Source organism: Cherax quadricarinatus, unplaced genomic scaffold (assembly GCF_038502225.1).
Source record: "Cherax quadricarinatus isolate ZL_2023a unplaced genomic scaffold, ASM3850222v1 Contig3598, whole genome shotgun sequence".
Lineage (NCBI taxonomy): Eukaryota > Metazoa > Arthropoda > Malacostraca > Decapoda > Parastacidae > Cherax > Cherax quadricarinatus.
The window spans coordinates 8488-35299 of NW_027198624.1; the positions used below are offsets into that span (position 1 = coordinate 8488).

The 26812-nt window shown below is 41.1% G+C and overlaps 1 protein-coding gene across 1 annotated transcript; it reads left to right on the plus strand.

Moving 5' to 3' along the window:
* Window positions 1-954: 954 nt before the first annotated feature.
* Window positions 955-25691, plus strand: LOC128703707 (glucose dehydrogenase [FAD, quinone]; the record flags this gene model as incomplete). The annotated part of the gene is made up of 12 exons (XM_070081670.1): window positions 955-979; window positions 2723-2928; window positions 3692-3881; window positions 4114-4248; window positions 5866-5987; window positions 17655-17708; window positions 18011-18124; window positions 19184-19331; window positions 20255-20427; window positions 21683-21860; window positions 23778-23851; window positions 25540-25691. Coding segments are annotated over exons 1-12 (1571 nt in total), but the record flags the coding sequence as incomplete, so codon positions are not given.
* Window positions 25692-26812: the final 1121 nt, after the last annotated feature.

Sequence of the window (26812 nt, forward strand, 5' to 3'; positions counted from 1 at the left end):
GATGAATGTGTATAACCATTTAACATAGATGTGTATAGCCATTTAACATAGATGAATGTGTATAGCCATTTAACATAGATGAATGTGTATAACCATTTAACATAGATGTGTATAGCCATTTAACATAGATGAATGTGTATAGCCATTTAACATAGATGAATGTGTATAGCCATTTAACATAGATGAATGTGTATAACCATTTAACATAGATGAATGTGTATAACCATTTAACATAGATGAATGTGTATAACCATTTAACATAGATGAATGTGTATAGCCATTTAACATAGATGAATGTGTATAGCCATTTAACATAGATGAATGTGTATAGCCATTTAACATAGATGAATGTGTATAACCATTTAACATAGATGAATGTGTATAACCATTTAACATAGATGTGTATAGCCATTTAACATAGATGAATGTGTATAGCCATTTAACATAGATGAATGTGTATAACCATTTAACATAGATGTGTATAGCCATTTAACATAGATGAATGTGTATAGCCATTTAACATAGATGAATGTGTATAGCCATTTAACATAGATGAATGTGTATAACCATTTAACATAGATGAATGTGTATAACCATTTAACATAGATGAATGTGTATAACCATTTAACATAGATGAATGTGTATAGCCATTTAACATAGATGAATGTGTATAGCCATTTAACATAGATGAATGTGTATAGCCATTTAACATAGATGAATGTGTATAACCATTTAACATAGATGAATGTGTATAACCATTTAACATAGATGAATGTGTATAACCATTTAACATAGATGAATGTGTATAGCCATTTAACATAGATGAATGTGTATAGCCATTTAACATAGATGAATGTGTATAGCCATTTAACATAGATGAATGCGTATAGCCATTTAACATAGTTCAATGTGTATAGCCATTTAACATAGCTGAATGTGTATAACCATTCAGCTATGTTGAATGGCTATATACAAAGAGGTACTTCTCTTCTGTATTGTGTCTGTTTTGTTGTAGTTCTCTAGGAAGAGACAGAGTGCTGAGTTAAAGTTCGTACTGCGTAAGTGTGTCTCCTCCTTTCCTCACCCTCTCTCTCTTTCTCTCTCTGTCCATGACATTCTGACACATGAAGCTTTCCATCGCCACCTCCAGTAACTTGGCGCCCCACGTTTCTGGTCTTCCATGCGGCTTCAGGCATTCCCATTCCTTATGGTTGATGTCTCCCATGGTCACTAGTTTTGCATTGTCTGTGGGGGCTTTTCTGGTCACTTTTGTTATCGTGTTTACCATCACTCTTATCATCTTATTCCTGTCTTGGTCTCCTGCTGTTTAATGGTGGGTTGTACATAACCTTGGGTCCCCCAGTTCTGAGTCTCCTCACTATGTACCGTAGTTAATTTAGTATCTTTATTGTGCACCCCATACCCATCCTATATGTACCGTATTCGTCTCGTCTATCCCCTCTTATCTCGTATACCTGATCGGGGTTTCGGGGGTCAAGGCCCCCGCGGCCCGGTCTGAGACCACGCCTCGTGGTGGATCAGGGTCTGGTCAACCAGGCTGATTATCATGTACTCCACTTTTCTTTAATCAGTCCCTTTTAATTATTTCATATCCTGCTGGAAAGGTCGCATTTGTCACCTGCGAGAGTTTTGTCTCCGTTAGTGCTATGATGTCTAGAAATACCTCTATTATTTGCTCTTTCCATTCATCACTCTTGTTATTACATCTGCATTCGTATCACATTTTGTTCCCATTCTGTTATCGTGCTCTGGGTTTCAAGTTCCTGTTCCTCTAACATTTGCTCACATAACTTGGGAATAGGCGAGGGAATAGAGGAGGTGGGGAAATGGGAGGGTGTGGGTGTAGCGAATGTAAGAATGAGAGCTAGTTGTGGGAATGGTTCATGTGAAAGGGAATGAGGTTGGGTGGGGAGCAGAGTGAAAGTTGGGGTTGTGCCTTAAGACGAGGGAGGTTGTGAGAGTCCAACACTACTAGGAGTTAAGAATGAGGGTCTAAAGGGGAAGGATACAGTTTGTTTTGAGTTATTGTGTTTGAGTGGGAAGGGGATTGCTGTGGCTTGAGAGACTTTCTGATCTTTGCGTACTCCAAGCATCTAAAACGCATCTACAATACATCTACAGTACATTTACAATGCATCTATGATGTATTAACATCTACACTACATAGTTGGACTAAGTGTAGTTATCATGTGGGAGTTCGACACGTGGAATTAGGTATAGAAATACTCACGTAGGCTGGTAGTACGTATAATTACAGATATGTGGAGAGAGCCCTGACAGCCGTTACCTTGTCTCCTCGCTCACTCTCGTCAACTAACTGACTGCCTGGCCGCCCACGTACCCATAGAGGGTCTTTGAATAGTGCCAGGTCAGCACGTTCAGACCGTGACTCAGGCAGAGATGGTTGGTCGTTGAGTCAACGGTACACTGGTTACTGGTAACTGGTTACTACTACTGAGATAGTTTGTCATGGACCTTAGCCTCACCATATGTATATTCAGTATGTACGTGTGTGTGTGTGTGTGTGTGTGTGTGTGTATTCTGGTTCTTCAACGTCAGCTTCCTTTTCACAGAACATGTTTTGAAAGTTTAAGTAACTAGTGCTTTATTACTCATTATTTTACTAAGGTTTTATAAATATCTTTAATTATATTTCAGCCACACTTTAATATGAGTTAATAGTTTGCCTTGTGTGGTACAGTGGGCGGAGGGACAGCAGGCAGCGTTGTGGCATCTCGTCTGTCAGAGGTGAGACAGTGGAAAGTGCTACTGCTTGAGGCTGGAGGTCCTCCTCCACCTGAGAGCCACGTTCCTGCCTTTTCCCTCACTTTCTACCTCCCTGGTAGCTACACTTGGCCTTACTACATCACTCCGCAGAAACACTCGCACAAGAGCTACGTAGGGAGGGTAAGTACAGATATCAAAGTTTACTATTAGTTAGGTACTGGGATAACGCGAGAAGTATAGACAGGTCACCTAGGAGTAGTTAGGTACCTGGGTGTAGTGAAGAACGAGTCGACGACACACTTAACAGACCCAATCTTTTGTATCAGACAATATTCATGCCTTTAAGTATATAGGACTTGATAAATACTGTATAAATACTTGTTGTCCTTAACAAGACTTATAACCTAATCTGTGTAAAATGTCATCTAATAAAAATAGCTGACCCATCCACCTGACTTTTACATGCCCAGGTACATGGGTTCTCGCCTGCTGTTGCGGGTAGCATCATTGGCAAGACTTGACTTACTGGCAAGTCTTCTTACAACTGGTGTCCCTGTTCACCTAGCTGCATCTAGGCACTTGGGTTATTATTAGTGCCACCATTAAGTTATCCTAGAACAAAAACCTTAAAACATATTTTTTCTTGCTTACATGTACACCAGCTAGTGTCATTATCCCAAGTTGGTTACTCTGATTTACAAATCGGGGAATATAACTGATTCATACACAGTTTTACTAGATACGTTACAAAAATGAAAAATTGATGAATGTATCCTCTACATTACTGCTTGTCAACTCTTGTGGTAAGCATCAATATTTACTACCAGATCTATTTGACTAACCCGAGTTAAAATGCACATTAATTTTACTGCCACAGAGATAAATATGAATAACAGCAGATATTAGCACCTTCTAATAATTAAAATAATAAATGTACCATCAGAGTGAGAGGTTGCTGCAAGGTCGAATGCTGGGAGGGTCGTCATCAGTGGGGGGTCTACTGTACATGCGAGGCAGCAGGAACGACTATGACCAGTGGGCAGTCCTAGGGAACCCTGGCTGGGACTACCTTTCAGTCTTACCCTACTTCAGGAAGTCTGAAAACTATCAGGGAGAGGAGAAGGGCTACAGTGGTGAGATTTCAATCAGTGTTAGTAACCGCATGTCAAAGACTCCTGTTGATAGTGTGTGTGTGTGTGTGTGTGTGTGTGTGTGTTATTTTTAAGGTCATTTTCTGTATGTCTGCCTCTCCCTGTCTGTCTCTATCTGACTGTGTGTCTGTCTCTCATAATTCCACATATGTCCCTCTTATAAATGTGCTTAAACAATTTTGCAAATTTTTCAATATTTTTGTATGAATTCCAGAACTGTACCACGGCCGAGAAGGACCCATGGCTGTGACTCCGACAAGGAAGCTGTCAAGGATGACCAAGGCTTTCCTGCAAGCTGGCCAAGAACTTGGCTACAACATCATCGATCCCAATGGGCATGAGCAAATTGGTAAAATATAATGGCCTGACTGGTAGAAGGAATAATGAGACCCACGACACTGATTAACAGTCACACAGTGCATACACTGCAGGACCGAGGTTCTAGGACCGATAGGGATCCATTAGAAATACACAAATAACCCGCACCTAGAAGAGAGGAGCTTACGACAACGTTTCGGTCGGACTTGAACCATTTACAAATTCACACTAACGAAAAGGAGAGCAGGATGGGTTATTTGTGTATTGTTCCAGTCACGATATTGTGCCTTTTTTTATCTATTAGAAATGTCCTCAGGTGCAAACAATTGCGTCCTTAACTCAGTACTTTCGCTTCATGATGAATGAGACACACACATGCAATACCTGAATACCCTTACTGAGAGGAGAGTCGACTACCAGGGTCTTTATAGAGAACGAGATTTATAAAGCCGTGACTGGAGACACGTCTCTCCAATAAAGACAACTAGGCGTTGCCCATGTGTCTCATCTGTCAGCTTGGGGTAATATAAAGGTGCTCAGAATTCCCAGCCAATAACTACGTAAACATTCACCTACACGGTGAATTAGTCAGCTGAATAACAAATCAGATTAAGCATTTTTATAAATCGTTACCAACAGGTGTTAAAATATCAACTGATTTTTGACATACACCAAACAATTTTCTTTTGAAAATTCCAACACTTGCTCTATAATTAATATACACATGAATTAGCAATAACTTAGAGAGAAAAAAAAAAGGTGTCTAAATTTCAGATTCTAACAGCTTTGTCATATATAATTAACGAATATAGAGGACATATTACCATATATATAAATGCTTTACAGAAGTTTTCAATATTATAGATAAGACAAAAGTCACTATAAGTCTGATGAGAGCGTGTGTGGGGTGGGGAGGGGGGGGGGAGGGGGGAGGGGGGGGAGGGGGAGGGGGGGGGGAGGGGAGGAGGAGTTTGAGCCACTGGTCAAGGTAAACGGCTGACTACAGAAATGAAGGTCAAGACGGTTAGGTCGACTTAGAAGGCTGACCTTGTGGTGTAAGAGGAAGGTACCCGAGACCTGCAATATTTTTAATCATTGTTAATTATTATTATTATTATTATTATTATTATTATTATTATTATTAATATTATTTATATTTATAATTTCATTATTTTGTATTTCATATTTTCATTATTATAATTTGTATATCCTAATTATATTTAGGGAGAGCGATAAACCGTAGAGGGTCACACAGCACGCGAGGGACTGGGAGGCAATGAGCTTCAATCCAAGGAAGGGGAGCAAAGGTCTAATTCCTTGGATCAAGAGCCACCTTACCAGCATCCCTCCTCCTTGTGGGGGGAATGACGTGACTTGATGCTGCTAAAGGGCTCTTGATCCATGAAATTAGAGCCACTCTCCCTTTCCTCCGATTAAATTTGAGTGTCCTCCATGACCCCTGTGGGCTTAGTGCTACTCCAGCAATAATAATAATTATATAAATAAATAATATATATATATATATATATATATATATATATATATATATATATATATATATATATATATATATATATATATATATATATGACTACGTGGTTTGTCGAGTGGCAAAATTGCGAAATTTCTTTTCATGCATCAATTTCAGGTTTTGCACCGGCGGATTATACAGTTTTTAATGGCATCAGAGGGTCCACAGCAGAAAACTTCTTACGCCCGGCAGCGTCGCGGCCTAACCTTCACATAGTTCACAGCGCCACAGTGCACAAGGTAGCAGTTGTCGTACTTTTGACAGTCCTGGACGGGACAAATTTCACTATTCTTGTCGCCCTTGGTGCTGGCAAGGGGCTCTTGATTCAGGGAATTGGAGCCATCCCCTCCTTCCCTTTCCTTGGATCAAGCTTGACTATTTCCCGGCAATAAAGACAGTGTCAGAGACGTTTCGGGACTAAGATGATTGGTAAAGTAACTTTTTTCCTCAATCTTTGTGTTATCATACGTGTACCTTCATGATCATCACTCAAGAGACGTCGTATGACTCTTAATGGCTACAGTGTGTGCAACGGACAAGTGTAGTAGTAGCAGCAGTAACATACACAGCAAGGGTGGGTGTGAGTTGGACCTGTGCTACTAGGTCGGAAGCTGTGTTCCTCCCTTAGTGACGTGTCTGACCTGACTAGGCTAGTGAGATCAGACGGTCAGTGAGCTTAAGCCGGTGGGAGAATTGGACCTGCCTCGCATGGGCCAGTAAGCCTGTTGCAGTGTCCCTTCTTTATGTTCTTAAGAGGCACTCCTAGGCTTCCCCAGCACTCGGGCTTAATGTCCAAAGGTAGGACTCCAAAAGGATCCTGTAGTGCTTGCTGCCTCTGCATTTCCTGACATTGTCCGCTGCTATGCAGCTGCCACACCCACCGAGCCCCGTGGGGGCGGGGAATGGGGCTAGGCCTGGTGACAGCTGGTCCCAGAAGACGAGGAGATACTTGTACTTCCTCCCATGGCAGACATTTTCCAAGAGGTGGCCCGGGCCGGGACACCTCTTGGGAAAGGCCCGGGCCGGGGACACCTCTTGGGAAAGGCCCGGGCCGGGGACACCTCTTGGGAAAGGCCCGGGCCGGGGACACCTCTTGGGAGAGGCCCGGGCCGGGCGATTATACCGGCGAATTCTACAACCGAACACCTTATTGACTTCATTCTGGGGAATCCATCTAACACTGACTTTCAACCGCATGATAGTATTGATAAAGGCAAGTGTCTTAAAGGAGGGATATATTAGATGTATATTAGAAGAGGGTATATATTAGGGGATATATTAGGGGATATATTAGGGGATATATTAGGGGATATATTAGGGGATATATTTGAGGGATATATTAGAGGGATATATTAGGGGATATATTATTTCTGTCTCATAAACACGCTAGATAACAGGGATATCTTGCTACTCCTACTTACACTTTGGTCACACTTCACAGACACGCACATGCATATATATATACATACATCTAGGTTTTTCTCCTTTTTCTAAATAGCTCTTGTACTTCTTTATTTCATCTATTGTCCATGGAGAAGTGGAAAAGAATCTTTCCTCCGTAAGCCATGCGTGTCGTATGAGGCGACTAAAATGCCGGGAGCAATGGGCTAGTAACCCCTTCTCCTGTAGACTTTTACTAAAAAAGAGAAGAAGAAAAACTTTATAAAACTGGGATGCTTGAATGTGCGTGGATGTAGTGCGGATGACAAGAAACAGATGATTGCTGATGTTATGAATGAAAAGAAGTTGGATGTCCTGGCCCTAAGCGAAACAAAGCTGAAGGGTGTAGGGAGTTTCGGTGGGGGGAAATAAATGGGATTAAATCTGGAGTATCTGAGAGAGCTAGAGCAAAGGAAGGGGTAGCAGTAATGTTGAAGGATCAGTTATGGAAGGAGAAAAAGAGAATATGAATGTGCAAATTCAAGAATTATGTGGATTAAAGTAAAGGTTGGATATGAAAAGTGGGTCATCAAAAGCGTGTATGCACCTGGAAAAGAGAAGAATGTAGAGGAGAGAGAGAGATTTTGGGAGATGTTAAGTGAATGTATAGGAGCCTTTGAACCAAGTGAGAGAGTAATTGTGGTAGGGAATCTGAATGCTAAAGTAGGAGAAACTTTTAGAGAGGGTGTGGTAGGTAAGTTTGAGGTGCCAGGTGTAAATGATAATGGTAGCCCTTTGATTGAACTTTGTATAGAAAGGGGTTTAGTTATAGGTAATACATATTTTAAGAAAAAGAGGATAAATAAGTATACAAGATATGATGTAGGGCGAAATGACAGTAGTTTGTTGGATTATGTATTGGTAGATAAAAGACTGTTGAGTAGACTTCAGGATGTACATGTTTATAGAGGGGCCACAGATATATCAGATCACTTTCTAGTTGTAGCTACACTGAGAGTAAAAGGTAGATGGGATACAAGGAGAATAGAAGCATCAGGGAAGAGAGAGGTGAAGGTTTATAAACTAAAAGAGGAGGCAGTTAGGATTTTAGATTTAGATTTTGCCACCGAAGTGGCTAGTTTATTGTGCACCCCATATCCATCCTGTGGACGGTAGCGCGAGAGCATATGGATACACAAAAGGCCTAGGAACTAGGCCCCAAAGGGTTAACAGGAATACATATGGATTTATATCTACATATCTATAGTTCACTTATCTGTTGCAAGCAAATTTAGGAAATTTGCTTAGTATATCTGGTATCTTATTTTCATTAATAAGATATCTTGACATGTCACATAGGTTATTATACTGTCTGTCTCTGTATTCCTCAATAAGTGGACAATTAAGCACATAGTGTTCAAGAGAGTGACCATATGCCTGATCACATAATTTACATTTAGTTTGATCATCTGTGTGTCTCCCAAACTGCCAGAAGTACTTGTAACCAAGCCTAAGCCTGGCCACTACAACATCAGTCAGTCTGTTCACATTGCACGTTGCTCCATAAACATACTTATCTACGTTCATGTTATCATAGCGGGTTATAGATCTACTCAGGCTTCTAACTGCATTCCTATAACAATCATTTTCATTATTTACTTCTCTCCTAATATTATTCCTAATGCTAGACACAGTTATACCAAAGTTATATTCTACATTCTCCTTCTGGGTACTCTTCTTGGCTAACATATCAACTTTATCATGAAGGAGTAATCCAATGTGTGATGGGATCCATAGCAATTGTACATTAATTCCTTTGTCCCTAATTTTTGAGTATCTATACCAGGCTTCTCCAATGAGCATGTTGTTGGAGTCATTATATGAGTCAAGAGCCTTCAATGATGACATAGAATCAGTAATGATGATAGAGTCAAGCTCAGTGTCATAGGTTAGCTTTAGCGCCATTAGGATTGCAAACAAGGAAGAGGAGCGATTGGTGGAATGATGATGTAAAGAGAGCAGTAAGGGAGAAAAAGTTAGCATATGAGAAGTTTTTACAAAGTAGAAGTGATGCAAGGAGGGAAGAGTATATAGAGAAAGAGAGAGAGGTTAAGAGAGTGGTGAAGCAATGTAAAAAGAGAGCAAATGAGAGAGTGGGTGAGATGTTATCAACAAATTTTGTTGAAAATAAGAAAAAGTTTTGGAGTGAGATTTACAAGTTAAGGAAGCCTAGAGAACAAATGGATTTGTCAGTTAAAATAGAAGAGGAGAGTTATTAAATGGAGAGTTAGAGGTATTGGGAAGATGGAGGGAATATTTTGAGGAATTGTTAAATGTTGATGAAGATAGGGAAGCTGTGATTTCGTGTACAGGGCAAGGAGGAATAACATCTTGTAGGAGTGAGGAAGAGCCAGTTGCGAGTGTGGGGGAAGTTCGTGAGGCAGTAGATAAAATGAAAGGGGGTAAGGCAGCCGGGATTGATGGGATAAAGATAGAAATGTTAAAAGCAGGTGGGGATATAGTTTTGGAGTGGTTGGTGCAATTATTTAATAAATGTATGGAAGAGGGTAAGGTACCTAGGGATTGGCAGAGAGCATGCATAGTTCCTTTGTATAAAGGCAAAGGGGACAAAAGAGAGTGCAAAAATTATAGGGGGATAAGTCTGTTGAGTATACCTGGTAAAGTGTATGGTAGAGTTATTATTGAAAGAATTAAGAGTAAGACGGAGAATAGGATAGCAGATGAATAAGGAGGTTTTAGGAAAGGTAGGGGGTGTGTGGACCAGGTGTTTACAGTGAAACATATAAGTGAACAGTATTTAGATAAGGCTAAAGATGTCTTTGTTGCATTCATGGATTTGGAAAAGGCGTATGACAGGGTGGATAGGGGGGCAATGTGGCAGATGTTGCAGGTGTATGGTGTAGGAGGTAGGTTACTGAAAGCAGTGAAGAGTTTTTACGAGGATAGTGAGGCTCAAGTTAGAGTATGTAGGAAAGAGGGAAATTATTTCCCAGTAAAAGTAGGCCTCAGACAAGGATGTGTGATGTCACCGTGGTTGTTTAATATATTTATAGATGGGGTTGTAAGAGAAGTAAATGCGAGTGTCTTGGCAAAAGGCGTGGAGTTAAAAGATAAAGAATCACACAAAGTGGGAGTTGTCACAGTTGCTCTTTGCTGATGACACTGTGCTCTTGGGAGATTCTGAAGAGAAGTTGCAGAGATTGGTGGATGAATTTGGTAGGGTGTGCAAAAGAAGAAAATTAAAAGTGAATACAGGAAAGAGTAAGGTTATGAGGATAACAAAAAGATTAGGTGATGAAAGATTGGATATCAGATTGGAGGGAGAGAGTATGGAGGAGGTGAATGTATTCAGATATTTGGGGAGTGGACGTGTCAGCGGATGGGTCTATGAAAGATGAGGTGAAACAAAGAATTGATGAGGGGAAAAGGGTGAGCGGTGCACTTAGGAGTCTGTGGAGACAAAGAACTTTGTCCTTGGAGGCAAAGAGGGGAATGTATGAGAGTATAGTTTTACCAACGCTCTTATATGGGTGTGAAGCATGGGTGATGAATGTTGCAGCGAGGAGAAGGCTGGAGGCAGTGGAGATGTCATGTCTGAGGGCAATGTGTGGTGTGAATATAATGCAGAGAATTCGTAGTTTGGAAGTTAGGAGGAGGTGCGGGATTACCAAAACTGTTGTCCAGAGGGCTGAGGAAGGGTTGTTGAGGTGGTTCGGACATGTAGAGAGAATGGAGCGAAACAGAGTGACTTCAAGAGTGTATCAGTCTGTAGTGGAAGTAAGGCCTAGGAAAGGTTGGAGGGAGGGGGTAAAGGAGGTTTTGTGTGCGAGGGGCTTGGACTTCCAGCAGGCATGCGTGAGCGTGTTTGATAGGAGTGAATGGAGACAAATGGTTTTTAATACTTGACGTGCTGTTGGAGTGTGAGCAAAGTAACATTTATGAAGGGGTTCAGGGAAACCGGCAGGCCGGACTTGAGTCCTGGAGATGGGAAGTACAGTGCCTGCACTCTGAAGGAGGGGTGTTAATGTTGCAGTTTAAAAACTGTAGTGTAAAGCACCTTTCTGGCAAGACAGTGATGGAGTGAATGATGGTGAAAGTTTTTCTTTTTCGGGCCACCCTGCCTTGGTGGGAATCGGCCAGTGTGATAATAAAAACCACCAAGGCAGGGTGGCCCGAAAAAGAAAAACTTTCACCATCATTCACTCCATCACTGTCTTGCCAGAAGGGTGCTTTACACTACAGTTTTTAAACTGCAACATTAACACCCCTCCTTCAGAGTGCAGGCACTGTACTTCCCATCTCCAGGACTCAAGTCCGGCCTGCCGGTTTCCCTGAACCCCTTCATAAATGTTACTTTGCTCACACTCCAACAGCACGTCAAGTATTAAAAACCATTTGTCTCCATTCACTCCTATCAAACACGCTCACGCATGCCTGCTGGAAGTCCAAGCCCCTCGCACACAAAACCTCCTTTACCCCCTCACATAAGAACATAAGAAAGGAGGAACACTGCAGGAGGCCTGCTGGCCCATACTAGGCAGGTCCTTTACAATTCATCCCACTAACAAAACATTTGCCCAACCCAATTTTCAATGCCACCCAAGAAATAAGCTCTGATGTGAAAGTCCCACTCAAATCCAACCCCTCCCACTCATGTACTTATCCAACCTAGATTTGAAACTACCCAAAGTCCCAGCCTCAATAACCCAACTAGGTAGACTGTTCCACTCATCAACTACCCTATTTCCAAACCAATACTTTCCTATGTCCTTTCTAAATCTAAACTTATCTAATTTAAATCCATTACTGCGGGTTCTCTCTTGGAGAGACATCCTCAAGACCTTATTAATATCCCCTTTATTAATACCTATCTTCCACTTATACACTTCGATCAGGTCTCCCCTCATTCTTCGTCTAACAAGTGAATGTAACTTAAGAGTCTTCAATCTTTCTTCATAAGGAAGATTTCTAATGCTATGTATTAATTTAGTCATCCTACGCTGAATGTTTTCTAACGAATTTATGTCCATTTTGTAATACGGAGACCAGAACTGAGCTGCATAATCTAGGTGAGGCCTTACTAATGATGTATAAAGCTGCAGTATGACCTCTGGACTTCTGTTGCTTACACTTCTTGATATAAATCCCAGTAATCTATTTGCCTTATTACGTACGCTTAGGCATTGCTGTCTTGGTTTAAGGTTGCTGCTCACCATAACCCCCAAGTCCTTTTCGCAATCTGTATGGCTAAGTTCTACATCATTTAACTTATAAGTACTAGGGTTATGGGCACTCCCAAGCTTCAGAACCTTGCATTTATCTACATTGAACTGCATCTGCCACTTTTCTGACCAAGAATAGAGTTTGTTTAAATCCTCCTGAAGTTCCATAACATCTACGTTTGAATCAATTATCCTACCTATCTTTGTGTCATCGGCGAATTTGCTCATATCACTAGTAATTCCCTCATCAAGATCATTGATATATATTATAAACAACAACGGGCCCAAGACTGATCCCTGTGGAACGCCACTTGTTACAGATCCCCACTCGGATTTAACCCCATTTATGGACACTCTCTGCTTCCTGTCAGTGAGCCATGACTCGATCCACGAGAGCACTTTTCCCCCAATGCCATGAGCTGCCACTTTCTTTAACAGTCTATGGTGCGGAACTCTATCAAAAGCCTTACTAAAATCTAAGTAAATAATATCAAATTCTTTATTGTGGTCAACAGCCTCAAAAGCTTTACTGAAGAAAGTTAATAAATTAGTTAGACAAGACCGGCCTCTTGTGAATCCATGCTGAGTATCATTAATCAAGCTATGCTTATCGAGATGGCTTCTTATAATCTCAGCTATAATTGACTCTAGTAATTTGCCTACAATTGAGGTCAGGCTTATTGGGCGGTAATTTGACGGTAACGACTTGTCCCCTGTTTTAAAAATAGGAATTACATTAGCCATCTTCCACATATCAGACACTACACCTGTTTGAAGAGATAAATTAAAAATATTAGTTAATGGTTCACAGAGTTCCATTTTGCATTCCTTAAGAACCCTTGAAAAAACCTCATCAGGACCCGGCGACTTATTTTGCTTCAGTCTGTCTATCTGCTTCACAACCATCTCACTAGTGACTGTGATGTTACATAATTTATCTTCTTCTAGCCCACTGTAAAAATTAATTACTGGAATATTGTTAGTGTCTTCCTGTGTAAAAACTGAGAGAAAATAATTATTTAAAATCAAGCACATTTCATTCTCTTTGTCAGTAAGGTGCCCATAGTTATTTTTAAGGGGACCTATCTTATCTCTAACTTTTGTTCTATAGACCTGGAAAAAACTTTTTGGGTTAGTTTTAGAATCCCTAGCAACTTTAATTTCATAGTCCCTTTTAGCTTTTCTTATCCCCTTTTTAATGTCCCTCTTAATGTCAATATACTGATTCATAAGATGACCCTCACCTCTTTTGATACGCCTATAAATTCCTTTCTTATGCCCTAGTAGATATTTGAGCCTATTATTCATCCATTTTGGGTCATTTCTATTTGATCTAATTTCTTTATATGGGATAAACGCTCTTTGAGCAGCATGTATAGTGTTCAGAAAACTGTCATATTGATAGCTCTCTTCGTTACCCCAGTCAACAGATGATAAGTGTTCTCTAAGCCCATCGTAATCTGCTAAGCGAAAATCTGGGACTGTTACTGAGTTATCGCTACTATCGTACTTCCATTCAATGCTAAATGTAATTGATTTGTGGTCGCTAGCACCCAGTTCCTCTGAAATTTCTAAATTATTAACAAGGGATTCATTGTTTGCCATAACTAAGTCAAGCAGGTTATTTCCCCTTGTAGGTTCTGTCACAAACTGCTTCAAAAAACAATCCTGAAATACTTCTAAGAAGTCGTATGATTCTAAATTCCCAGTCAAGAAATTCCAATCAACATGACTAAAGTTAAAGTCTCCTAGAATTACTACATTATCGTGCCTTGTGGCCTTAACAATTTCCTCCCATAGTAGTTTCCCTTGGTCCCTATCTAAGTTTGGGGGACGGTATATCACTCCTAAAATCAGTTTTTCATGCCCCTCTGAAAATTCTATCCAAACAGACTCTGTATGTGTTACTTCAGACTTAATACCCGTTTTTATGCAACAGTTCAAGCGATCTCGGACATACAATGCCACCCCACCCCCCTTCCCAATACTTCTATCTTCTTGGAACAATTTAAAACCCTGAATATGACATTCCGCAGGCATGTCCCGACTTTTTGAATTAAACCACGTCTCAGTTAAGGCAAATACATCAATGTTACCTGCACTAGCAACTAATCTCAACTCGTCCATCTTATTCCTAGCACTACGGCAATTAGCATAATAAACATTGAAAGACTCTCCTTTCTCTTTACCCTTCCTGCTCATTTCTATTTTTCTACTAAACCTATTACTGTCCTTATCACCCAAGGTCCCTGGCTTTTCAATATCTACCTCGTTCTTATTATTACTAGTTCCCCTAGAACTCGTAATATTACTACACTGGGACTTCACTGTTTTCCTGCCAAAACCCATACCACTAACTATTCCTAGTTTAAAGTCCTAACTGCTCCCTCCACTGCAGTTGCCAGTGCTCCCACCCCACACCTAGATAAGTGAACCCCATCCCTGGCATACATGTCATTTCTGCCATAGAAGAGGTCCCAGTTGTCAATGAATGTTACCGCATTTTCCTTACAGTATTTGTCCAGCCAGCAATTGACACCAATTGCCCTGGACAACCATTCATTTCCAACTCCCCTCCTTGGCAAAATACCACATATGAGAGGGTTCCCACCCTTACTCCTAATTATTTCTATTGCTGACCTATTCTATGATTCACCTCATCTTTCATAGACCCATCCGCTGACACGTCCACTACCAAATATCTGAATACATTCACCTCCTCCATACTCTCTCCCTCCAATCTGATATCCAATCTTTCATCACCTAATTTTTTTATCCTCATAACCTTACTCTTTCCTGTATTCACTTTTAATTTTCTTCTTTTGCACACCCTACCAAATTCATCCACCAATCTCTGCAACTTCTCTTCAGAATCTCCCAAGAGCACAGTGTCATCAGCAAAGACCAACTGTGACAACTCCCACTTTGTGCGATTCTTTATCTTTTAACTCCACGCTTTTGCCAAGACCCTCGCATTTACTTCTCTTACAACCCCATCTATAAATATATTAAACAACCATGGTGACATCACACATCCTTGTCTAAGGCCTACTTTTACTGGGAAATAATTTCCCTCTTTCCTACATACTCTAACTTGAGCCTCACTGTCCTCGTAAAAACTCTTCACTGCTTTCAGTAACCTACCTCCTACACCATACACCTGCAACATCTGCCACATTGCCCCCCTATCCACTCTGTCATACGCCTTTTCCAAATCCATAAATGCCACAAAGACCTCTTTAGCCTTATCTAAATACTGTTCACTTATATGTTTCACTGTAAACACCTGGTCCACACACCCCCTACCTTTCCTAAAGCCTCCTTGTTCATCTGCTATCCTATTCTCCGTCTTACTCTTAATTCTTTCAATAATAACTCTACCATACACTTTACCAGGTATACTCAACAGACTTATCCCCCTATAATTTTTGCACTCTCTTTTGTCCCCTTTGCCTTTATACAAAGGAACTATGCATGCTCTCAGCCAATCCCTAGGTACCTTACCCTCTTCAATACATTTATTAAATAATTACACCAAACACTCCAAAACTATATCCCCACCTGCTTTTAACATTTCTATCTTTATCCCATCAATCCCGGCTGCCTTACCCCCTTTCATTTTACCTACTGCTTCACGAACTTCCTCCCCCACACTCACAACTGGCTCTTCCTCACTCCTACAAGATGTTATTCCTCCTTGCCCTATACACGAAATCACAGCTTCCCTATCTTCATCAACATTTAACAATCTCAAAATATTCCCTCCATCTTCCCAATACCTCTAACTCTCCATTTAATAACTCTCCTCTTCTAGTTTTAACTGACAAATCCATTTGTTCTCTAGGCTTCCTTAACTTGTTAATCTCACTCCAAAACTTTTTCTTATTTTCAACAAAATTTGTTGATAACATCTCACCCACTCTCTCATTTGCTCTCTCTTTACATTGCTTCACCACTCTCTTAACCTCTCTCTTTTTATTCATATACTCTTCCCTCCTTGCATCACTTCTACTTTGTAAAAACTTCTCATATGCTAACTTTTTCTCCCTTACTGCTCTCTTTACATCATCATTCCACCAATCGCTCCTCTTCCCTCCCGCACCCACTTTCCTGTAACCACAAACTTCTGCTGAACACTAACACTACATTTTTAAACCTACCCCATACCTCTTCGACCCCATTGCCTATGCTCTCATCTATCCTCCAATAGCTGTTTATATCTTACCCTGTCTCCTCTTTTAGTTTATAAACCTTCACCTCTCTCTTCCCTGATGCTTCTATTCTCCTTGTACCCCATCTACCTTTTACTCTCAGTATAGCTAAAACTAGAAAGTGATCTGATATATCTGTGGCCCCTCTATAAACATGTACATCCTGAAGTCTACTCAACAGTCTTTTATCTACCAATACATAATCCAACAAACTACTGTCATTTCGCCCTACATCATATCTTGTATACTTATTTATCCTCTTTTTCTTAAAATATGTATTACCTATAACTAAACCCCTTTCTATACAAAGTTCAATCAAAGGGCTCCCATTATCATTTACACCTGGCACCTCAAACTTACCTACCACACCCTCTCTAAAAGTTTCTCCTACTTTAGCATTCAGATCCCCTACGACAATTACTCTCTCACTTGGTTCAAAGGCTCCTATACATTCACTTAACATCTCCCAAAATCTCTCTCTCTCCTCTACATTCCTCTCTTCTCCAGGTGCATACACGCTTATTATGACCCACTTTTCACATCCAACCTTTACTTTAATCCACATAATTCTTGAATTTACACATTCATATTCTCTTTTCTCCTTCCATAACTGATCCTTCAACATTACTGCTACCCCTTCCTTTGCTCTAACTCTCTCAGATACTCCAGATTTAATCCCATTTATTTCCCTCCACCGAAACTCCCCTACCCCCTTCAGCTTTGTTTCGCTTAGGGCCAGGACATCCAACTTCTTTTCATTCATAACATCAGCAATCATCTGTTTCTTGTCATCCGCACTACATCCACGCACATTAAAGCATCCCAGTTTTATTAAGTTTTTCTTCTTCTATTTTTTAGTAAATGTCTACAGGAGAAGGGGTTACTAGCCCATTGCTCCCGGCATTTTAGTCGCCTCATACGACACGCATGGCTTACGGAGGAAAGATTCTTTTCCACTTCCTATATATATATATCTATATATCTATATATATATATATATATATATATATATATATATATATATATATATATATATATATATTATGATATATATTATGTTGCTATATTTCAGATAGTGATGAACAAGAAGAGAGCAGTTGGTGTACAGTTCATACATCGTGGGAAGGTGAGTGGACTCACTCTGTCGAACAATCAGAGTGAACATTTGTTTATGCAATAAATCTTCTAATATTAGCCTTAACCTAACGCATAATTATACACTGTCGATCTTACTGAAAATTAGTCTCTGTTACTTACGTTTTTCTTCAAATATAATCAGCAGTAAGCTACTGGATTCTGAGCAGAATTGAGAAGGTATGTGCATTTATACGCACGAAGATGTAAGTGTAAACTCACGAAAATGCTCAGGCTTTTCTATGATTTTTGTGCAGTTGATTCATTTATATATTTTTTGTTTATCTTCGTTAGCTGAAGAAGGCGTGGGCGGTACGGGAAGTGGTTGTGTCTGCCGGAGCTCTCTCCTCCCCCAAGATCCTTATGCTGTCTGGTTTGGGTCCTGCACAACACCTGCAGGAACATGGGGTGAGTGGTGTGGGTCCAGTACAACACCTGCTGGAACATGGGATGAGTGGTGTGGGTCCAGCACAACACCTGCTGGAATATGGGATGAGTGGTGTGGGTCAAGTACAACGCCTGCTGGAACATGGGGTGAGTGGTGTGGGTCCAGCACAACACCTGCTGTTACATGGGGTGAGTGGTGTGGGTCCAGTACAATACCTGCTGGAACATGGGATGAGTGGTGTGGGTCCAGTACAACACCTGCTGGAACATGGGATGAGTGGTGTGGGTCCAGTACAACACCTGCTGTAACATGGGGTGAGTGGTGTGGGTCCAGCACAACACCTGCAGGAACATGGGATGAGTGGTGTGGGTCCAGTACAACACCTGCTGTAACATGGGGTGAGTGGTGTGGGTCCAGCACAACACCTGCAGGAACATAGGATGAGTGGTGTGGGTCCAGTACAACACCTGCTGGAACATTGGGGCGAGTGTTGTAGGTCCTGAAGAAAACCTGAAGGAAGAGAGGTAAAAGATGAGAGTCTTTAACAACACCTGCAGAAACATGGGTGCAGGAGACGAACAAGACCACTAATTGTTCATCTATTTCACGTCCGACAATTTCCAGACGGAACTCTAGCCGATGTTTCGATGCCTTAAGAACCATTAACTCGCGACTTAATGATGGTTCTGGACGGACCGGAACCTCGTCTAAGGTTTACCCTTCAAACTGTGGATTTGCTGTAATTTGTTGCAGTCACGTTATTGTAGATTTGCTTTGAACTGTTCCAGCCTCGGTATTGTACATATGTATTGAATTGTTCCAACCACAGCATTGTAGGTTATTTATGAATTGTTCCAGCCATGGTAAATTTATGAATTGTTCCAGCCATGGTAGGTTTATGAATTGTTCCAGCCATGGTGGATTTATGTTTGCATTGCTGTATCCAGTGACTGTAATGTTTTAACTGGTTAAAATTGCTACAAGCCAGTAGATAGCATCAGCTAATGTATTTCTTTTAATTATTTAAAGTTGCTGTAGACAACACGAAGTTTCCGAGTGAAAGTCTGGATCACTTGCAGGTGCCGGTTGTGCTGGATCTGCCAGGCGTAGGCACGAACTTGCAGGATCACTTCAACATTCAAGGACTCACATGGACTGTACCTCAGGGAGTCCTCAACCCACCCAACAACCTGGTTGCCCTCCATCAGTATCTCAACAACAGGACAGGTCCGTCTTTCCTACCATGCCAGGTCTTTCCTATCATGCCAGGTCCTTTTCTCCTGCCATGCCAGGTCTCCCCTACCCATATCATCTACCACGATAGGTACATCTCTCCTACCATATAACAGGTGCTGTTTCTGGTACGTGTCTCCTACCATGCTTTCTACAGTTTCCCGTAGTCGTGAAGATTCTTCACCACTACGGTGCTCTTCACACCAACTCCAAGGCTGAGGGACTGATTACCTCATCTTTTGTATATAGTTCTTAACTTCCAGTTATGTCCTTTAATTTGCGTTGATAAAGCCACTGGATGGCGAAACGTATACAATAATTGTTATGTTAATGTCCAGGGTTTATTACCTGGACCTCAGCAATGAGAGTCGCTACTCTCACCGCTGGGCAACGGCGACGTATACAGTAAAGATACCCAAATAATCACTGGTTAAAACATGTTAAACAGTCACCCATTTGACTGTCATAGCAACAGTGATATACTGCTGTTAAGAGGCAGCTGCGCCATATTTAGCTAAATCTTCTACACTGTGGAACTGGACAGAGACCTCGCTGACCACAAACAACAGACTTTAGTGAGAAATATTCAAGTCGTTGAAATGTGCACGTTAATACACGCTCGTCACCTGGTATGAAATCTTTGCTACTGTGAACTCACTATACGAAGGCCATACTTGGACAACGAATTATCACATGAGGATAATATATGCATTTGTGTAAGCCCCGTGTCAAATTTTGAATGTCAATTATATTTTTTATTCCCACCACATACACTAAAATAAAAAAAAGTCTGAGAAATTAAATAAAATATTTTAACAACGAAAAATATGTCTGTAAAATGAAAAAAAAAAAAAAGTCTGGATTTGCATTTCTTCCTAATCACTGATCTCTTTAACAGTCTTCTGTATTCCCATCAGGACCTTTCTCGGAGCCACTAGGGGAGAAGACCAGCGCCTGGGTGACCGTCACTCCTGAGGGTGTGACGCAGGAAGACCCCAACTGGCCCAATGTTCAGTGCCATATCCTTACACCGCCGATATCATTCGACTTGGGGTTCCTTACCCCAGAGTTGACCAGTCTGGAATATAATGTGAGTAACCTTTCACATGCTAACGTTCTCTCCATGTTAATACTGGGTGTTTGGTGAATTATTCTGTGAGGGATGGTTGGTATATTATCCTGCGAAGTGTGGTTGTTGTATTATCCTGCGAAGTGTGGTTGTTGTATTAACTTGTGAGAGATGGTGTATTATCCTCCAAAGGGTGTTTGGTATATTAACCCGTGCGATCGCTGTTGGTGTATTATCCTGTTAAAGCGTCGTCATGAATTATACTATGCAAAGCGTCGTTAATACATTGTCCGGTAAGACAGAGAGTAAATAGCGGTCTGTTGTATTTTCACTTCAGTCTACAGGGCTATTGCCAAATAAAATACAAAGGCTACTAGCATCAGTTTAAACAACTGGCTCAACCCAGCATTAAGAGAAGGCCTCTAACGTTTGCTTTGGTACTTCTTTAAGATCTTGGATATAAAAGGAAATCAAACGAGCGTACTGGCTGTGACTGGAGGAGAAAACCAGAGGTGTAATGGACTGCAAGATATCGAGACGAACTGAAGTTGGAGTAGTGTCGTAAAAGGGAAACCAAAGGGAATTCTTCACTTCGTTTAGATACCAAAACATTAGAAAACACTGTAAAAGTCCCCAGTGAAAATAAGTTACAATGAATTACTTATTTAATTAATTCAGTGAGAAATTTGGGACATGTCCCATACAATTACATCGTGAACCTTTTGGCCAGGAAGCCTCGCCATTATGGCACAGATTTCAACGATTTTAAGATAAATGTACTTGATATAACACTGTTTTAAGCCTGCAGCATCAGGTCACACAATCATTGCACAACCCAATCTCCTGAGGTGATGATTTTCATAAATACGTTTTTAAGCATATTTCTGGATATATGCGAATATAGGTAAAAAGTATACTCTGAAGGAGTGAAGGGATATCCCGGTTCTGAGGATCATTCGAATTATGATGTCTGTGTTCTAGCAAGGCAGCTATTGAATGAGTGATTATGAATGTGTTTCCTTTAACTGGCTCACCTTACCTTGGTAGGAGACGGCTGGTGAATAATAATAATAATAATAATAATAATAATAATAATAAATTCTTGTAAACCTTACATAATTTAATATAGTCTTACTTCTAATTCACTATGTAATCTGATTATAGTTTTATATTAAAGTGCTATGAACCTGAAGGAGTGAGGCTCGATCCTCCGTCCACTTATAGCATCCCGGTCTGTGACCAGCCAGGCTGTTGGTAACTGTCCCTCTGTTTGCAGAGCTACGTGGAATACTTCAGACCTGTGTTTGGCAAAGAAGGTTTCACTATGGCATGCCATATTATGAGACCGAAAAGTCGAGGCACTGTTACTCTCAGGTCCAACGACCCTCAGCGACCTCCACTCATTGACCCGAATTATCTGAGTCACCCTGATGACTTGGCCACCCTTGTCAGTGGTAAGTAGACACCCTGATGACCTGACTGTCCTCGTCAGTGGTATTTACCCTAAAGACCTGACCATCCTCAATCAGAGGTAAGTAGTTACCTGATGACCAACCTCGTCATTGGTAATTAGTCACCCTAGTTACTTGACTACCTTCGTCAGTGTTAAGTAGTCACCCTATATAAACGGTTTACAAAACTGACAATTTGAACAACGAGCCTTTTGTGTAACATCTGGGTATCTTCATTGTGGAAACGTTTCGCTAGCCAGTGGCTTCATCAGTCCACTACAGTGAAGAACGGTTTAAGATGAAAAGGAATTTGAGGTAATCAGTCTCTCAGCCAGATGAGTTCAATCAATTTTGGTAAAAGTACAGCACATGAACGGAGAAGTGAATGCAGGGAAGTGAAGCGAAGCAGTTGAAGGCCGAGTCACCAGTGAAAAACTCCACTAGTGGACGTAGGTCATGACTGTAGGTTAGTCAAACATCGGAGAATTCCATAAATCAAGATCCATAATGGTGCTGTCTGAGAGGTGAATATATGGTTTATAGCACTTGTGTAATGTATATCTGTCATTCACAGCATCATCTTGGGATCTCGATCCAAGGACTTCTTCAGTACTTGCCTACCCTTTAGACTTACTTCCACTAGTGGATTTTTGCACCGGTGACGCCGCCTACAACTGCTGCGCCTCACCTCTCTGCAGTTTATAAACTCCTTCTCCGAGTATATATACTTTTCTCAAAACTGATGGACGGAATATATCTCCAGACTGAAGGACTGATTACCTCAAACCCCTCCTCATCTTCAACCACTGTTCTCTATATTTGGACTGATAAAACCAATAGCTGGTGAAACGTTTCCACAGTAAAGATATTTAAAAGTTCCACAGGTGGTCACCCTGGTGAACCGAACACCCTCCTCAGTGTAAAAATCTCCCGTCAAGGGGGAGCCTTGATGCTGGTGAAGGGCTCTTGACCTAGGAAACTTGAGTTACCCTCCCATCCCCCTGACGCTGGACGACCCCTACGGGCTTGTCGCTTCCGAGTGAATAATCCTCATCTTTCTAATAAAAATTTAATGCAGACATTTAAGTCTTATAATCAACGTCGAGGGCTAAACCCTTAGGGTTCTTAGAAGAAATGGTAAATAAGAATCATGTTTGGTCCAAGGAAAGGGAGGGAAGCTCCAATTCCTCACCTCAAGAACCCCTTACGAGCAACAAGGTTCCTCTTTTCCCTTAAAGGGAATGAAGGTAATTAATAATGTATATTCATTAATTAATGGATTCAAGGGAAACCTGTTAGCTGGACTTGAGTCCTGTAGGTCAGCAGTAAGATAAGATTTGTTAGGATTTTTAGCCTGGGGGAGGGTTAACCACCCAGAATAACCAAAAAAGTCAGTGCGTCTTCGAGGATTGTCTTATTTCCATTGTGGTCCATCAATCTTGTTCCCCAGGATGTGACCCACATCAGTCAACACCCAGGCACCTACTTACTGCTAGGTGAAAAGGGACAAGCAAGTGTATCGAAACATGCCCAGTGTTCCTACTCGGCTGGGGATTGAACTACGGACATTTAGTGTGTGACCAAAGAGCGTTTTGCCTACAGAGCCACTAGAGGCTGCACTCTGATGGAGGGGTGAGGAAATAGTTGTGCGCTGAGTCATCTCTATTGCGATGTTTACGCATGTCTGGCTACACAACTATTTACTGAATGACTAATGTTTCTTATTGGGGGGAGGGGGTCATCCTTCCTTGGAGGCTGCTGGTCTGAGATCGGACCGTGGTGGCTGTGACCTCGTGAAGCGACTCCAGGTAAACACACACGGCTATTGAATGATAGTTAATACATCCACTTTTTTGTGTGTTACCGTTTCTTGGTGAAAGACGGCTGATGTGGTAAATAAAAAGATGTTTTTCTCAACAGCTGTGCGATTTCTACTGAAAGTGGGCAACACGACAGCCTTGGCACGCGGTCTTAGTGCTGAGTTCCACGACAAGGTAAAACTTATTGCTTTCGTTTTTTTGGGTCTGTGTACGTAAGTACATACACAGCAATACACCTAGTTTTAGTTAACCAACTGTACTTGAATAGCTTTTACCTCTCCAATATTGTCAATAAGTGCTCTAACAGTCACTACAAACACGTGCTATAACTCGGTCATATTCAACATAACTTGCATCACTGCGCAATTGTAACACACGATTTCAAGTCCAACACTTATAATTAATCGTTCAAAGAATTCCCCTGCTTTAAATGGTCAGACAAAACCTGTTTTCCTGTTACTTGTTGGTCTACCAATGTAGGAGGGATGACTAAGGCCACGTTCGTTGACTGGACAGAGCATTACTTTATTCCTGTGGTCAAAATGCCTAGAAACAACCTTCTATTTACAGTTCTTCTCTCTTAATAATTTCTGTAATCATCCTTAAATCTTGCAGTCTTTGATCCCATATGTAAAAGTTTTGTTTAAATCTCTTAAATACAGCACTTTCGATACAGTCATTGGATCAAGAAGTTTGTAAGAGATTAAGTGTCACTGCATATCCAAGATAATGGAAAGATACATCGCAGCAACATTTCACAGATTTAATAGAAGACACACACGTACAAATGTGTAAGTGGATGTAGTCCCTGTTCAACCAGAAATGTCTGCTGGGGTAAACTGTGGCCAGCCGCGAATGTTTTCTCTGGTTTTCCATTCGTGAAGTGAGGTCTAGGAGACTGTGTATCAAGTATAGACTGAGATGTGAAAGTTTTGGTGTGTACGAAGAAGACATAGTTGAACTCGTAGAAAAAGATGATAAATAATCGACTGTAGAAGAAATGCTCTAGGAGCTCAATTCTCGGAGGAAGAACAATAAGATAAACAGTTAACACTGCTGGAGTTTCGCTTCTATCTTTAAAATATTCACTAGACTGATAAAATTCACCATTTTTAAAGTATTGGAGGGGCCCCGTTTATACAGCACGTTTGGTTCTGGGTTACTACTGTAAAGCTAACATCGCTGTAGCGTGAATCATAGCCTTTTTCTCACTTTGATAGGCAGATAAAAGCCTGAGAACATGTTTACACTATCATATATCAGTGCGAAATATAGCTAATCCTAAAAATTCATATACAGTACACATATGTGGTGAATATATTTGTTGGAAGTCTGAATAAATGAAGAATGGGTATAACTGAAAACCGCTGGATTAGCGAAACGCTGTAAAGCAAAACGCTGTAAAGTGAAACATTGTAAAGCTTGGGGGATGGCTCCTGTATTAGGATATTTTTAAATATTGTTTCGTATTTTTTGGATGATTTCCTACATTTAACTTTTCGTATTAGAAATTTTTCAAAACACTGCACTGTGAGAGGATTTTACTCTATTATATTTAAAATATCTAAAATTATATGGACATGTTTACCGGAACTATGGATACATTAACACCAAAAATCATGATAACTCACTCAATTCAAATGTCTCACTTTAATTAACTTTCTGTTTACTGCAACTGTTCAACTCACATTTCCATTCTCATGTTCGTGGGCAAATGCAATATTAATATATTCATTTACCTTGTATTATGATGGAAGTTGATGTTTGAAATGGGTGGAAACGAGAGACTTTCACAATTAATTTTCACAGCAATGATAGTTGTAAATATATTAATTATAATGATATTTCTGTTTTGGCTATAGCCTCTTCCAGGCTGTGAGACGGAGACATACGACAGTGACGCCTACTGGGCCTGCTACGTGAGCCATCTGGCCGCCAGCTACCTACATCCAGCTGGCACCTGCAAGATGGGTCCTCCTACTGATCCCTTCAGCGTGCTCGACCATCAGCTCAAGTAGGTGAAGACCCCTCAGTGAGGGATGCCCTTTTGCCTCTGAGAAGTTCTCGATGCAAGTAGCTGGAGGCATCCCTCTCCTTGGATCAAACCTGATTGCCTCTCACACGAGTTCAGTGCGTCCCTAGGAATATATGAAGATGAATTGCATCCATGTATGCTTAAAAACAATGTTAAAATTGCTATTTTTAATACAGGGACTTGAGGCTGTGTGTGTGTGTGTGTGTGTGTGTGTGTGTGTGTGTGTGTGTGTGTGTGTGTGTGTGTGTGTGTGTGTGTTCACCTATTTATGGTTGCATGGGTCGAGTCATAGCTCCTGGTCTCGTGTGTGTGTTGGGAAAGGATGGGCAGTGTGGCATGCAAAGAGTACGTAACCTTTATTCGGCGCATGGACACACCCTCATTTACAGGCTATCTCCCCCAACCAGCGAACCAGGTTGCTAAGAGTTGATGATGGGGCCCCATCGTTCAACTAGTGACCAGGTTCTAGCCAATAAGAAGGTGGGATTGACAATCGCAGAGGTTATGTGGATACCGCTCTCCTGTCTGCCCTGGTCATTCCCACTCTAGAGCTGGTTGAAGCACGGTCTGCTATCTTGTGGCTTCTATTTCTGCCTTGCTTACCGTGGAGTGCACTATATTTATCACTGTACATAGTGTACATATTGCTGTTATAATTGGTGAAGGATAATATAAGTCTAAACTTTTTCTACTGTGTTTATTTGCTCCCATTACACCTGGGATAACAGGCCATTTGAAATCCTAGGTTGTAATATGGGTAGCCTGTCCGAGAGCTGGACTTAGAGAAACGGTTGAGCTTAGGGTGAAGCTTGTAGCAGGAACATTGTGTAGCTTGCTGTTTCGCTTCGCTTTACAAATTTTGCGTGTCAGTTGCTTATGATCAGCCTTGCTATTGTGTGATCGTTCAACAGCTCGCTACTAGCTTGTTCAGTGTGCTCGCTTCGCTACGGTCAATCTTGTGTGCAGTCGGCTTTGCTTGTATGCGTATTCTGCAATCGTACTGTGCATAGCTAAGCGTGTTCTGCAAATTAACGTGTTACGTTGGGGTATTCGTACTGTGCATAGCGAATAACTTATGCCACCTAGACGAGTCAGACGCC